We start from the raw sequence: 16,448 nt of genomic DNA, 5'->3' as shown, positions 1-16,448 counted from the left end.
AAAAATTATCAAAACACTTCGGTTTCCTTTATTAGATTGTAAAGTTTCGCAGCATTTCCTTGTTTAGATGAAAGTTGAGGAATGAGAACATGCAGAATTTCTTGGAAGCTCTGCCAAATCTGAGCAAATGGCCTTACTATTCCCTACTGCTAACTAGAGTTAAGATTATCCCCTGATGCTATTCAGTAGCAAACAAGTCATGCAGAATTTTTATATCCCCCCGCCCCCACAATTAATAACAACATAGTACCCATTGCTTTTTAGTTTAGTTACCATGAACCACACTCTATTAATATAACACAGAAAAGAAAGTAAGAACCGGTCCACTCTGTCATTTAGATCCAAGTACTGAACTTATTCAGACCATTTTGACGCCTTGGTGTCAAACATTTATCCATCTGTTCCCTCTTGAATCAGGCATATTTTGATTTGTGTTCTGAATGCTTCCACAGACACATGTTATGTTAGACGATAGACTACTCTACAAATCAGCAAAACTCCAAAAGGAGTTTAGTTGCTTCTTCAGCGAATCTTGATTTGAGGTTTGCTTATCTTATAACCAGTGGGTATAGTAGTGTAGTGGTTACGTTACTGGACTAATAATCCAGAGAACGTCATTCAAATCATTGCAGTTTGAGAATTTGAATTCATATTAAAAAATCTGGAAACAAAATGCTGATATCAGCAGAAGTAATCGCGAGAAAATATGTTCAACAATCATTGTCCATTTTGAATTTTGTGCTTACCGGGGTATCAGCAATTTCATGCTCTTCAAAATCACAGTCTGTTACATTTCTAAATTTCTGTCCCTTTTATATATTGCGGGGCCTATTTTAACAGGAACAGGTTTAGATTTCACAGGTGATACTGAGGTGGATATCTCTGATATACAGATTCCAGGTTTAGATTTTACCGGTGATAATGGAGTAAATATCTCCGATATGTAAAGACACCAGGGCCCCGCTATTTCAGTAAAAGTGACCACTAAGCTGTTGGATTGTCGTAAAAATCCAATTGGTTCACTAATGTCCTTTAGGTGACGAAATCTGCTGTCCTTACCCGCTCTGGCCTGTATGTGATTTCAGTCCCACACCAACGTGGTTGACTCTTAACTGCCCTCTGAAGTGGCCTACGAGCCACTTAGTTGTATCAAACCGCTATCAGTAGTTCAAGAAGAAGGCCCACCACCACCTTGTCAGGGCAACTAGGGATGGGAAAATAAATCCTTGCCAGCGATACCCACATCCCAAAAATGAATTAAAAATAAATCACGGTCCCCTAGTTCTCTTCTCCCAGGTGAGCACAAAGAACTTCACCCAATCCTGCACAACAATATTCTTTATGATTTTAGAAACATCAGTCCTATTCTCCTTAAAACTTTCACCGTGGATTTAAAGGGAAAGTTCACCAGAGCCACGCTCCCACCAGAGAGCTGTGTTCCAATAATGCAGTATCGATTCCTTGGATCTCCGCTGAAAGTTCACCGCTGTCTTGTAACACAGGCTTACCAATTTTAGTCAGCCACTCGGCTACAACGCCGTAGATCTCATCCAGGATGAGGATCAACAGAAGGTTAATGATGACGGCCGTCGCGGTTACTGTGACCCGAATGTTTGACTTTGTGCTCTCATTTGTACTCATCGCCATGGCTGCTGCTATGGAGATTCGATATATGATCACTCCAAAGACAGCAGAAAATGTCAGGCCAATCTGCAGACAAGAAACCATTTTAAGGTTAGCTGCACTCACAAATTTCTCTTCGAGTGACTCTAAATAACATCGACCCATGCTAAGAGTGGAGTTGGTTTTACTTTCTGACATATTTCAAAAAGCGAAACTCATCTTATTCACAAATAAAAGCTGTCGTGCTCAAAGTTCGTCTTGCAAAAAAACAAATATGTCTGCTGTCAATCCTCCTCAGTAAAGCTGACTGGTCTATGAGAACCATGTGATCTCCAGACCTATCACGAGAAAATGCATCCAACAATCATTGTCCATTTTGAATTTTGTGCTTACCAGGGTATCAGCCATTTCATGCTCTTCAAAATTTCTAAATTCTCTCCCTATTATATATTGTGGGGCCTATTTTAACAGGAACAGGTTTAGATTTCACAGGTGATACTGAGGTGGATATCTCTGATATACAGATTCCAGGTTTAGATTTTATCGGTGATAATGGAGTAAATATCTCCGCTATGTAAAGACACCAGGGCCCCGCTATTTCTGAGGAGGTGGGAAGGGTGCGGGGGAGGCCGCAAAACCTGGATGGCCGAGGACGCGGAGGTCTCTACTCTTGCTCCTCCTGGCCCACAGGCAGAGCCGAGAAAGGCACTTACCTTATGGAACAGGCAGCTCCCACCTCCCTTTCACTGCTGTGTTTCCCGGCCCCTGGGAAACCTGGGCAGCAGTAGTGAATTTTAAATCAGGCTCCCAACTACACCACGGGACCCTGATTTAAATATGTTAATGAAGTGTCCCGCCAGACGCCCTGATATACCATAAAAAAGAGGCGGGCGAATGCACTGCATGTCAGGGACCTGTTCCCCGTATTTAATTCGCTAACTCCCACCCTGACCCTCTCCCGCCCGTCGTGTGGGGGTTAATATCAAGGCCCAGGTTACTGCTGCATGCATCATTGAAAATATGAAATTTGCAGAATTCCAGGTCGCCATCATTCACACAACTCCTATCCTTAACTAGAATAAATAAACCTACCATGAGCAGAATTGACACAAAATTCCCCAGATAGCCAGGAACTCGATCTCTCCAGGTCAGCTTTTCATTTTCTGCCTGCTCGGGGTGGGGGGGAGGGGAGGAGGGGAGAAATAAAGCAATCATTTAGTAATGAACTCATCCACAGACAGCACAGGGCAGAAATTGGGAGGTTGTGCTACTGGCTTGGGGCCGCACTAGGTGTGATTATGGATGCCGAGCAGGGGTTACAATGCTGGAGATCCATCTCCAATTCACGCTCACATCCAATGAGACTCCACACTGCCAGTAGAGCTGCACAATTTCTGCCCTCAAGTCAATTAAGAATTTGTAAAACAATTGTTTTTTTAAGCAAAGTCTGAGGAGACCAACTGCTAAGCTTCCCCTGACTGTTTACGCCAATCACTGACTATCTCGGCATCTATCACTGTTTATCTGTGTCTATCACTGTCTTTTCTTTTCATTCGTTCATGGGATGTGGGCGTCGCTGGCAAGGCCAGCATTTATTGCCCATCCCTAATTGCCCTCGAGAAGGTGGTGGTGAGACGCCTTCTTGAATTGCTGCAGTCCGTGTGGTGAAGGTTCTCCCACAGTGCCGTTAGGTAGGGAGTTCCAGGATTTTGACCCAGCGACGATGAAGGAACGGCGATATATTTCCAAGTCGGGATAGCGTGTGACCTGGAGGGGAACGTGCAGGTGGCGTTGTTCCCATGCGCCTGCTGCCCTTGTCCTTCTAGGTGGCAGAGGTCGTGGGTTTGGGAGGTGCTGTCGAAGAAGCCTTGGCGAATTGCTGCAGTGCATCCTGTGGATGGTACACACTGCAGCCACGGTGCGCCGGTGGTGAATGGAGTGAATGTTTAGGGTGGTGGATGGGGTGCCAATCAAGCGGGCTGCTTTGTCCTGGATGGTGTCGCGCTTCTTGAGTGTTGTTGGAGCTGCACTCATCCAGGCAAGTGGAGAGTATGCCATCACACTCCTGACTTGTGCCTTGTAGATGGTGGAAAGGCTTTGGGGAGTCAGGAGTTGAGTCACTCGCCGCAGAATACCCAGCATCTGACCTGCTCCTGTAGCCACAGTATTTATGTGGCTGGTCCAGTTAAGTTTCCGGTCAATGGTGACCTCCAGGATGCTGACGGTGGGGGATTCAGCAATGTTAATGCTGTTGAATGTCAAGGGGAGGTAGTTAGACTCTCTCTTGTTGGAGATGGTCATTGCCTGGCACTTGTCTGGCATGAATGTTACTTGCCACAAATCAGCCCAAGCCTGGATGTTGTCCAGGTCTTGCTGCATGCAGGCTCGGACTGCTTCATTATCTGAAGGGTTGCGAATGGAACTGAACACTGTGCAATCATCAGCGAACATCCCCATTTCTGACCTTATGATGGAGGGAAGGTCATTGATGAAGCAGCTGAAAATGGTTGGGCCTAGGACACTGCCCTGAGGAACTCTTGCAGCAATGTCCTGGGGCTTGAGGTGATTGGCCTCCAACAACCACTACCATCTTCCTTTGTGCTAGGTATGACTCCAGCCACTGGAGAGTTTTCCCCCTGATTCCCCTTGACCTCAATTTTACTAGGGCTCCTTGGTGCCACACTCGGTCAAATGCTCCCTTAATGTCAAGGGCAGTCACTCTCACCTCACCTCTGGAATTCAGCTCTTTTGTCCATGTTTGGACCAAGGCTGTAATGAGGTCTGGACCGAGTGGTCCTGGCGGAACCCAAACTGAGCATCGGTGAGCAGGTTATTGGTGAGTAAGTGTCGCTTGATAGCACTGTCGACGACACCTTCCATCACTTTGCTGATGATTGAGAGTAGACTGATGGGGCAGTAATTGGCCGGATTGGATTTGTCCTGCTTTTTGTGGACAGGACATACCTGGGCAATTTTCCACATTATCGGGTAGATGTTGTAGCTGTACTGGAACAGTTTGGCTAGAGGCGTGGCTAGTTCTGGAGCACAAGTCTTCAGCACTGCAGCTGGGATGTTATCGGGGCCCATAGCCTTTGCTGTATCTAGTGCACTCAGCCGTTTCTTGATATCACATGGAGTGAATTGAATCGGCTGAAGACTGGCTTCTGTGATGGTGGGGATATCGGGAGGAGGCTGAGATGGATCATCCACTCGCCACTTCTGGCTGAAGATGGTTGCAAATGCTTCAGCCTTGTCTTTTGCACTCACGTGCTGGACTCCGCAATCATTGAGGATGGGGATGTTTCCAGAGCCTCCTCCTCCCGTTAGTTGTTTTATTGTCCACCACCATTCACAGCTGGATGTGGCAGGACTGCAGAGCTTTGATCTGATCCGTTGGTTGTGGAATCACTTAGCTCTGTCTATAGCGTGTCTATCACTGACTATCTGTGTGCCTATCATTGACATTGTATGTATCACTGTCTATCTGTGTCCATCATTGTCTGTCTGTATATTCATCACTGGCTATCTTTGTTTATCACAGACTGATTATCAATAACTGTCTATCTGTATGTCTATCATTGACTTTAATAAGATTTAATAATTAACGTATTAATTAACAAAATTATTTCTGTATAAATGCTACAAAAAGAATGAACATTAAAAGTAAAGTTTATAATTGCAAGGGTAGCATAATATTAGAGGGAGTTGCAACAGTTATTATTTTATCACAATAGTGGAATTCTCTGCCTCTAAAGTTCCCTCCCTACACCCCTCACCCCCTTCACATACTTTCCCACAACCCACCTTTTCAATCAAGCTTTCAGCCACCTCACCTATACTCTCACACCATGGTTCATTCTCTACTCTTTATTACTTTTATCTGTGTTTTTATTTGCTCTGTAAAGCATCAGGATATTTTGGAATGTTAAAGGTACAATATAAAGGCAAGTAGTGGTTGTGGCAGCACAGACAAGCACAGACAGTCCCAGTCCCAGTCGTGATTGTGATAGAGTCAGAAGATTAGAGGAAGGGGAAAGGGAAGAACTGAGATCAAGAATAAATGAGAATATGAAAGAAGAATAATCTTTCTATTTAAGAATCTCATTACAGAGACATGGACAAGGACAGAAAGAGAGAGCCAGGCAGAAAGAGATATAGGGCTCGATTTTAGCACCCGCGATCGGGTGCATTGGTGGCGGGGGGGCTACGAAAATCAGGGATTCCCGGGGTGGGTCGGGAGCCCGGCTCCAACCCGTCCCATTTCCGGGTTCCCCAGTGATGCGCTGACATGCGCGCACAGCCCCCGCATGTGGGGCTCCCACCGGCAATTAAAGCCAACGGGTGCCACTTAAGGTATTTATTTAGGTATTTCAGGTCGTTTAGAGATCTGATTAACATGATATTTTAGGAGGGATGGGATTTTGCAACTGACTGGGACTGTTTCCCGTACTGGGGGAAACACTCCCAGTTCAAATGGACGTGTTGCAGCCATCAGCCTGTGGCAGCTGCAAAGGTCCATTTGACAGGTCGGTGGGGGTGGGGAGACCCTCACTCATTGCAGGAGGCCACTCTGTCACTTTGCAAAAGTTTGGCCTCCACCACCCTCCTCCTAACAATAAAATTCACCAACTTGCACACTTACCCCGGCATCCAGACACATTTACCTACCTTGCGGACCCCCTCAGATGTACATCTTCCGGATGGGGGCCGCCGTAGCTGCAGTCATGACCTCCTCAGAGGGCGAACAGCATCACCGGCTCGCCGGCCACGCCGTCCACCTCTGACATGTGGAGCTCCACAACACAGTGCTGTGACACATCCACCTGCACAGCAGGAGGGAGGGCTACCGCAGAGAGAGATGCGACGCAGAGGGCACTACCCTCGCCACAGGGTCCACAGACCGAGGCTCCGCTTCCTGGACCTCTCTGAGCAGCAGTGCACATGGAGGCTCAGAGTCACTTGACATGTAGTCGTGGACATCTGCAGCCTCCTTCATGCCGAGCTGCTCCCGGCTGGCCCGAGCACCATCTTCTTACCTGTCGCTGTCAAAGTCACCACTGCCCACAACAACTTCTCCTCCGCATCCTTCCAGGGTGCAACCGGGGACATCACCGACGTCTCTCAGTCGTCTGCACAAAAGAGCCCTGCAAATACACCTACACCCACTCTGCAGTGACACAATGGGTGGCATCCGTTGTGGGTCTTCATTGTGACCCTCAGGAAAGGGCATTATTGCACAAACCAGACAAGATTCGCAAAGACGTGACAGTAGTGGTGCCAATATAATATGTAATGTCAGTTGATCAGAAATTAAATATAAGTAAAAACCATGACAAACCCTCAAACACCCATGTGCATCCCCTTCATGCTCACGACATGTTTGCTTTACGCTTCCTACTGCACATATATGATGCATGCCCTGTGCCTGCAGCACAGGTACTGGCAGGTTGAGTGAAGCTGACCGTGAAAGAGATGCATGAGAGGGTGAATATGAGATAGAGCCATGAGATTGTATGAGGATTGGGTTGAGTGGTAGTGGCGGGATGAGTACTGGCGAGGTGAGTAAGTGCAGGTACGATGAGGATGAGGTTTGAGTGGGTGTGAGGAGTGATGTGATAGAGTAGTGTTGGCAGTGCAGAAGGAGATGTGGGGTGGGGGCGGTGATGTGGCAGACGGAGTGTAGGGGAATGAGTAAGTGTACTCACTTTGGCTGACCTACTTAGGTCATTGCAGCGCCTCCTGCACTGTATGCAGGTGGGCGATATGTTGGTGGTGCAGGTGACCTCCTCTGCCCACCTCGAGCCAGGCCTTCTTGGTGGCAGAGGCAGGCTGCTTCCTCCCACATGCCGGGGGGGAAGATCTCTGTCCTCCCCCTCCTCCTCACCCCATCCAATAAGAGCTGGAGTGAGGCATCATTAAACCTGGGAGCAGTCTTCCCCCTGGGCTGCTCCATGCTGTAATTTTTCCTATTTCTTGCAGCATCAGTCAGTGGAGGACTGCCCCTTTAAATAGAGCTCCTCCAGCTGACAGGCCTTACTGCGCATGCGCAGTCCGCCCGCCGCGCAGCTTAGCAGCGGGGAACCCGGAAGAACAGGTAAGTGGATCCAATCAGCCTGCGATTGCGCGTGGAGCAGACTGATTTCACCAGGCGCGTTACCCACGTGCCCAATCGACCCCCCCGCCGCGAACCCGCCACCCTGGTAATATCGGGCCCATAGAGAGGGACATAAGTAGATTGAGACTAAGTGATAACAGACAAAGAGGGAAAGTTTGGAGCAGCACAGATAGGTCTAGCTACAATTTGGCATTAGCTCGTTTGGTTGAATTTTTATTTCTACACAGGTTATGGGTCCACTGAGAGAAAGTGACCAGAAGCATTTTGGGGCCCAATCCCCTTGATGTTTAATTTTGATCTGAGAGATCCATTAGTCCAAAGATTTTCCATGTTTCTCTTTTCCTTTTCAAATTAACACTAAGAATTACAGGATATTTATGATGGAGAATATCGATCTTTTTTTTGCAGACACTGTACAATAATAAAAAAATCTTGAGTATGCAGCATATGCTTAAACAAAGGAAAGCTTTGGTACTTGGTTGAATTTGTTTTCTACCTTTGCACAATGCACTCGGCAGAGAATCATAAATGATTCAATGCCAAGCAATAGGTTTTGATTGACATTCTGCTTATTTCATTTTACAAGTCACTTGCCTGAAAGGAAGCAGCAAAGTCAGGCAAAATTAAAAATCAACTGGAATAATCAGCTGAAATAATATCCTTTGGTTAAATAAACTGCGTGATTCACTTTCCAGGCCCTTTACTCGCAAGTGCAGCTGTTCTAATGCATAACCACCAGCAGTTTTTTTTTCACTCAACCTTGTAAAAATCTCATTATTAAAATACTGCAGCCATTGCCAGCAAGTCATTTGTAGTGAGTGAAGCACATCCACAACAACAATGTAATTCCTTAGATCAACTATTAATGAGCTGCTGCTGCCTTTGATTAATCAAATTGTTTACAGTACAGGGAAATGTAGGCAGTGCTGACTTCATAGAATCATAGAATTATACAGCGCAGAAGGAGGCCATTCAGCCCATCTTGCCTGAGCTGACTCTTTGAAAGAGCTATCCAATCAGTCCCACTCCCCTGCTCTTTCCCCATAACCCTGCAGATTTTTCCTTTTCAAGTATATATATCCAATTCTGAATTGCAACTCTCCAAACCTAAATAGTTAAAAATTATATAGCACAGGTGTAGCTTTTAACCCCCTCATGCGTTCTTCCTAGTTTATGGGTCTCACAGGCTACTACTTCCCAATATTCCAAGGTCTTCCCACTGAGTCTGTCAGAAAACAGCATTTTCTGTTTTTATTTCAGATTTCCAGCATCTGCAGTGTTTTGCTTTTGATTAATTTTCTTCCCAGCTTGTTTCTCTCCCGTATACACCTAATTTTTCCTTATGGTCTGCCCTTCTCAGTCTCACAGTATCCTTATTTTTCCTGGTGGTTTATCCTCCTAAGGGTGAATTCAGTGTGAAGCTGTTTTGCTTTGTACCGACCCTGTAGTAATGGTGTAAATGCAGCCTGAATCTGGAGCAAAATGGGAGGAGATTCCGTGGAGGAGAGAATGTCATTCCATTTTGCTTTGGAGTCAGTTTGGGCCTTCATACCCAATTTGGAATGAGGGTCTTCAGTTATGTAGAGAGACTAAGGAAGCTGGGATTGTTCTCCTTAGAGCAGAGAAAGTTAAGGGGAGATTTAATAGAGGTGTTCAAAATTATGAAAGGTTTTGATAGGGTAGATAAGGAGAAACTGTTTCCACTGGCAGGAGGGGCGATAACCAGAGGACACAGATTAAAGATAATTAGCAAAAGAGCCAGAGGGGAGACGAGGAGAATTATTTTTCCACAGTGAGTTGTTGCGATCTGGAACGCACTGCCTGAAAGGGTGGTGGAAGCAGATTCAGTAGTAACTTTCAAAAGCGAATTGGATAAATACTTGAAAAGAAAAAATATGCAGGGTTATGTGGAAAGAGCAGGGAAGTGGGACTAATTGGATAGATCTTTAAAATAGGTACGATGGGCCGAATGGCCTCCTTCTGTGTTGTAAGATTCTATGATTTGCACTCCGTGGCTGGGATTTTCTGTTTCTGCATTGTCAGGCTACAGTTTTCCACTCATTCACATTAGAGGGTGGAAAATGGTGGACTAGTGAGTCCAGAAGTGGAAAACATAGACCACACGTTTATTGTCAGTGTGAAGCCAAACCACTTTTCACTGACACTGAACATGTAGTGAGACTGCAGCGATAATTCTATTTTTTCACAAACAGCAATGAAATAATGACCAGTTCATCTGTTTTTGGTAATGTTGAATGCTGAGAGATAAATATTGGCCAACACACCAGGAGAATTCTCCTGCCCTTCATCAGATAGTGCCACAGGATCTTTTACGTTCACTTAAACAGGTAGACGGGGTCTCGGTTTAACGTCTCATCTGAAAGACGGCACCTCCAACAATACAGTCCTCCTGCAGTACTGCATTGAAGAGTCAGCCTAGATTATAAAATCATGAACTGCAGTAGGGCTTGTACCCACCACCTTCTGATGTTCCAAAGAGCTTAACGCCAAATGAATTACCTTTGAAGTGCAGTCAGTGTTGTTATTTGAGCAAACATGGCAGCCAATTTGCATCCAGCAAGATCCCAAAAACAAAAGTATTTTGTTGGCGGTGCTGTTTGAGGAGTGAATGTTGGCCTAGGAACCATGGAGAATTCCATGTTCTTCTTCAAATAGTGCCATGGTATCTTTTACATCCATCCAACCAGGCAGAAGGGACCTTGGCTTAACATCTCATCCAAAAGATGGAGCCTCTTACAATGCAGCGAACTAGAAGTAGCTGTTTTGAAAGCAGCTCAGCTGATTTTTTTTAAGTTGCCATACAGACAGAAAGATTTTCTGCACATGCACACCCCCTACTGGCAGGATCCAGACATTTTCCCCACTGCACAAAACAGCCTTAATTACAAATAGAGACCTGCTGTGTCACCTGAGCCCTCCAGAGTTGTGAAATTGTTACCTAATGTCTGGGACCCTCGGAATGTGGGGGAGTGGGCAGTTGGGTTAAAATCTCGAGCTAATCATTATTCTGTGATTTGTCAAGTAAAGCTGAGAAACTTCATGATAGAATAACGAATCAAACCACAAACCACTCCCGTAGAGACAAGTCACATCAGTGCTTTCTCTTTTATTAATCATTCAGCGTGTTTTCAAATACCACCTGGGTGGTGTAAATCCAGAGTTAAGGCCTGCTTTGACTCTGGAGCAAAGTGGAGTGAGACTCAAGTCTCCAGGGAATGTCATTCTGGTTTTTTTTGATCCAGCCCTGACTCCAGATTCAATCTCCACTCACAACAACAACAACAACAACAACAACAACTCACATTTATATAGGGCCTTTAACGTAGTAAAATGTCCTAAGGTGCTTCACAGGAGCATTATCAAACACCAAGCCACAAAGAGATATTAGGATAGGTGACCAAAAGTTTGGTCAAAGTGGTAGGTTTTAAGGAGTGTCTTAAAGGAGGAGAGAGAGGCGGAGAGGTTTAGGGAGAGAATTCCAGAGCTTAGGGCCTAGGCAGCTGAAGGCACGGCCACCAATGGTGGAGCGATTAAAATCGGGGATGCGCAAGAGGCAAGAATTGGAGGAGCGCAGAGATCTCGGAGGGTTGTAGAAGGTTATAGAGAAAGGGAGGGGTGAGGCCATGGAGGGATTTGAAAACAAGGATGAGAATTTTAAAATCGAGGCGTTCCAGGACCGGAAGCCAATGTAGGTCAGCGAGCTCAGGGGTGATGGGTGAATGGGAGATGGTGTGAGTTAGGATACGGGCAGCAGAGTTTTGGATGAGCTCAAGTCTAGAGGTAACAAAGGCATGGATGAGGGTTTCAGCAGCAGATGAGCTGAGGCAGGGGCACTCATTAACACTAATTTTACAAGCCCATTGGTTGGAAAATCATGGGCAGTGCACAGATGAATTTCCCAATAGACACTCCTAGTGGGTGAGGCTACTGTTGGAAATGTGGCCTCATAAAGTTACCTCATATAAATGTAGGCCTCGATTTTAACTCTGGTCGGGGTGGGGGGGCGGAGCCAGGGTGAGCAACAAGCTCACATGATGAGGCCTGGAGAGATTATAGCTCTTGGGCCTCACTCACAAATGTAAGATCAAACTGCAGCCCAAGCACAGCTGGAATTACAGCCTGGCCGGCAGGAGGGGGCAGGGACTCGGTAGCAGGAGGCCGCCACCGGGGATCCATTGAAATGCTCCCAGACACAAAGTTAAGTCCATCAGAGGGATCCTGGAGGAGAATCACCATGAAGGGAGGAGTGGGGGTTGGGTAGGAGGGGAAGCCCAAGGCAGGGATGATCCAAAGTTTCCTTGTGGTGCCCAATGGAACATTCGTGCTCTTCCTGGCCCACAAGGAAATGGCCCCGATTTCCATATTTAAAGAGGCCTCAGCCAGCTTGGGACGGGTGTCCTTGCCGCCTATAATTTAAAATTCCAGTCAGCCAGATCGGGGCAGGAAAGGAGTGGGTAACTCCCCCACTTCATTTTAACTGCCCCTCCTCCTTGTTTCCACCAGGTGGGGGGAGTCAAAATTAAGGCCCAAGATGCCACCATTTCTGCAGGCCCTGGCATAACCGCCTCCCAGTGAATTTGGAATGATCAGTGGTGGAAACCAGGCTGGGATAGTTAAAATCGAGGCTGTAAAGTCAGTGCAAAGTGAAACCACCAAAGTGGTGTAAATGCAGCCTGAATATAGTTGTCAGTAATGCATTTATCTCATTGTAATGGGGGAAACATATAAAATTCTAACAGGACTAGACAGACTAGTTGCAGGGGGGATGTTCCCGATGGCTGGGGAATCCAGAACCAGGGGTCACAGTCTCAGGATACGGGGTATGCCATTTAGAACCGAGATGAGGAGAAATGTCTTCACTCAGAGGGTGGTGAACCTGTGGAATTCTCTACCACAGAAGGCAGTGGAGGCCAAGTCATTAGATGTATTCAAGAAGGAGATAGATATATTTCTTAATGCTAAAGGGATCAAGGGATATGGGGAAAAAGCGGGAACAGGGTACTGAGTTGGACGATCAGCCATGATCATTTTGAATGGCGGAGCAGGCCCGAAGGGCCGAATGGCCTACTCTTGCTCCTATTTTTTTTTCTATGAAAGGATCTCAAGGTTCAGTGGACCAAAGTGACATTTCAAGTGCTGCCATTTAAATCCACAGGGCAATCAATCAAATTTGCTTCTTGAGTATTTTTTATCTGCTGCTAGAGGGTGTGCGTGTAGTTCAACTTCAACTGTATGCATTTTCTGTGCGCTTGTAGTGTTTCTACATCAACTTCTAATATAGTCAATCGATGGGGGTTGATTGGAAAATGTTCTTCCTTTGTATTATTATATTCAAGAATTCCAATGTCCTGATTATTTTGCTGTTATGAGGCCGATGACCGTCAAACCGTGGTACCAGTTGGAACAATTTGTTACCAAGGGGATGGATTTCCTCGGGGGCTTCTCCCGGTTGTGCTGCCGTAAGTTCGCCAGAAGTTCGGCGGAAACCCCATTTAGGCCCGTTAATGAGGATTCCGCCGACGTTACAGCGGAACAGCTGGAAAGCCCCCCCTCCCGAAGATTTAAACTTTCAAAATGTTGGTGTTAATGAATCTTTCTCGTACCATCATTTTGCTGAAAGTTCGCTCCTTGATTAAAATGCTGATTGAGGACTTTTCCATTGGTTTTTCAATCGGAATTTGGGTGCTGGCTCTGGTGTTTATGGTGTGTCATTCAGTCTCCATAGAACACTGGCAGACTTACCAGATCTTCAAGTCAGCTACTGGCCTACAGAAACTAGATTTAATAGTATAAACATCATGAGCCAACTCACCGTCCCTAGAGCCCCCTGAATTTGAATTAATAGACCAATATAAAAGCAGCTATTTTGTAACTGAAATGCTTCTTTCCGCCTCCTGTTCAAACCTGTTGCAGTCAGAGAAAACTGCATGTTATGTTGACGTTTCTGCCGTATTGATGATGGCTTTGTGCGTGGTCAATTCCAACAGACCCTTAAAACTTGAGCAACAGACTCACAGCAACATTGCACTCGGAATCTGAGAATTATCTGTCTGGCCTCGTAAACACCGGAAATTCAGTAATGACTCATCTTTGAAGCTGTTGCACACGGCACCAGAGAAGCAGCAGAGTCTCGGAACTGCACCTGGGAGACCTTAAGGGGGTAATCTATTGAGAAGAACATCTATCCAGCCATTCAACAACCTGCAGAATACAAGGCAAATATGGTTCTATATAATAGACACCAATAGACACTACCAAGATGACTCCTGGGCTGGCAGGTCCTTACTGAGCTCCTTTCCTCTATAACTCCATCTCTAGCCATCCTTTGCCCTTTCTCCCCCAATCTCCTCTCTTTCACTACTTAAGATCCCCTGGCTCTATTGAATCATAGAATCATAGAATCGTTACAGCACAGAAGGCCATTCGGCCCATTGAGCCCGTGCCGGCTTTCTGTAAGAGCAATCCAGTTCGTCCCATTCCCCTGCTCTATGCCCACAGCCCTGCAAATATTTTTCCTTCAAATATTTATCTAATTCCTTTTCGAAAGCCACGATTGAATCTGCATCCACCACCCTTTCAAGCAGTGCAGTCTAGATCATAACCACTCGCTGCGTAAAAATGTTTTCCCTCACGTCGCCTTTGGTTCTTTTGCCAATCACCTGAATTCTGTGTCCTCTGGTTCTCGACCCTTCCGCCAATGAGAACAGTTTCTCTTCATTTACTTTATCTAAACATGTCATGATTTTGAATACCTCTATTCAAATCTCCTCTCAACCTTCTCTGCTCTAAGGAGAACAACCCCAGCTTTTCCAGTCTATCCACGTAACTAAAGTCCCTCATCCCTGGAACCATTCTAGTAAATCTCTTCTGCACCCTCTCTGAGGCCTTCACATCCTTCCTAAAGTGCGGTACCCAGAATTGGACACAATACTCCAGTTGTGACCGAACCAGTGTTTTTAAAGGTTCAACATAACTTCTTTGCTTTTATACTCTATGCCTCTTTATAAAGCCCAGGATCCCGTATGCTTTTTTAACCGCTTTCTCAACCTGTCCTGCCACCTTCAAAGATTTGTGCACATATACCTCCATGTCTCTCTGTTCCTGCACCCCCTTTAGAATTGTATCCTTTCGTTTATATTGCCTCTCCTCGTTCTTCCTGCCAAAATGTATCACTTTGCACTTCTCCGCGTTAAATTTCATCTGCCATGTGTCCGCCCATTCCACCAGCCTGTCTATGTCCTCTTGAAGTCTATCACTATCCTCCTCACTGTTCACTACACTACCAAGTTTTGTGTCATCTGCAAATTTTGAAAATGTGCCCTGTACACCCAAGTCCAAATCATTAATATAGATCAAAAAAAGCAATGGTCCTAGTACTAACCCCTGGGGAACACCACTGTATACCTTCCTCCAGTCCGAAAAGCAACTGTTCACCACTACTCTCCGTTTCCTGAGACCATTTTCAAATTTCTGGGGATTGAGAGCGTACGGAGGATGCAGGAGGCCTCCCCCTAGCTCCGGACTACTAACAGCCTTTTCTTCTCATTCTTTCTTCCCTACGTATTCAGTTATAACACAGAGTACATTGCCATGCAAGCACTATGTGAAGGAGTGTTGCTAGGTTTGATTATTTCATATGTTTCTCTTCAGTTGGGGTCTCCCAAAGACAGCCTGAGCTTCCAGTGAAATGGAAAGAGGGAGAGATCGTGGGGGGAAGTCGGGGGATCGTGGGGGGAGTCGGGGATCACAAGGGGGAGTTCTGGGATCGTGGGGGGGGGCGGTCAGGGGATCGTGGGGGGAGTCGGGGATCACGAGGGGGAGTCCTGGGATTGTGGGGGGAGTCGGGGATCGTGGGGGGAGTCGGGGGATCGTGTGGGGATTGTGGCGGGAGTCGAGGATCACAAGGGGCAGTTCTGGGATCATGGGGGGAGTCGGTGGATCGTGGGGGGAGTCGGGGGATCGCGGGGAGAGTTGGGGGATTGTGGGGAGAGTCGGGGGATGACGAGGGGGAGTTCTGGGATCATGGGGGGAGTCATGGGATCACGAGGGAGAGTCGGGGGATCGGGGGGGAGTCGGGGGATCGCGGGGGGAGTCGGGGGATCGGGGGGGAGTCGGGGGATCACGGGGAGAGTCGGGGATCGCGGGGGGAGTCGGGGGATCAGGGGGGGAGTCAGGGGATCGTGGGGGGAGTCGGGGGATCATGGAGGGAGTTGGGGATCACGATGGGGAGTTCTGGGGTTGTGGGGGGGTTGGGGAACGCGGGGTGAGTCGAGGAATCGCGGGGGTCAGCGGATCGGGGGGGGTCGGCGGATCGCGGGGAGGGAGGTCGACTGCGGCAGTTTGACTTGGGGGGCTGAGGAAAAGCATTCCTGCTCCTCCTGGCCCACAAGCAGTGTTATAAAAAGCACTTACCTGCTGGATCCGGCTGTTCTCAGCTCCTTTTAAGCTGCCAGGTTTCCCGAGCCTTGGGAAACCCAGCCCGCAGCCGTTAAAAGCTGCTAAAATCTGAGGCACACAGCCTCATTAACATATTTAAATTACTGGCCCGCCTCTCGAGAGCAGGTTACTCCTAACTCGCCCCGGTTAATTTGGTAGCAGGCTCGTTCACTGCTGGTTGAGGTCGGATTTCAGATTTTTAATAATTTAACCCCCTCGCCTGACCCGCCCATCCTGGGAGGTTAAAATTCCC

At 46.9% G+C, this 16,448-nt stretch overlaps 1 protein-coding gene across 1 annotated transcript in view; it reads right to left on the bottom strand.

Annotated features, from left to right (window-relative positions):
* ano2b (anoctamin 2b) overlaps positions 1-16,448 on the bottom strand; it is a 135,145-nt gene that overhangs the window by 22,037 nt on the left and 96,660 nt on the right. Inside the window, exons 17-18 of the mRNA XM_068004575.1 lie at positions 2,716-2,790; positions 1,509-1,710 (exon numbers count right to left, since the gene is read on the bottom strand). Of these exons, the coding sequence (XP_067860676.1) occupies positions 1,509-1,710; positions 2,716-2,790 (277 nt within the window). The remainder of the gene's footprint in view (positions 1-1,508; positions 1,711-2,715; positions 2,791-16,448) is intronic.

The sequence above is a fragment of the Heptranchias perlo genome, chromosome 24 (genome assembly GCF_035084215.1).
Source record: "Heptranchias perlo isolate sHepPer1 chromosome 24, sHepPer1.hap1, whole genome shotgun sequence".
Taxonomy (NCBI): Eukaryota; Metazoa; Chordata; class Chondrichthyes; order Hexanchiformes; family Hexanchidae; genus Heptranchias; species Heptranchias perlo.
Note: the sequence above shows the minus strand (reverse complement) of the source record. Positions and strands in the feature narration are given on the sequence as shown.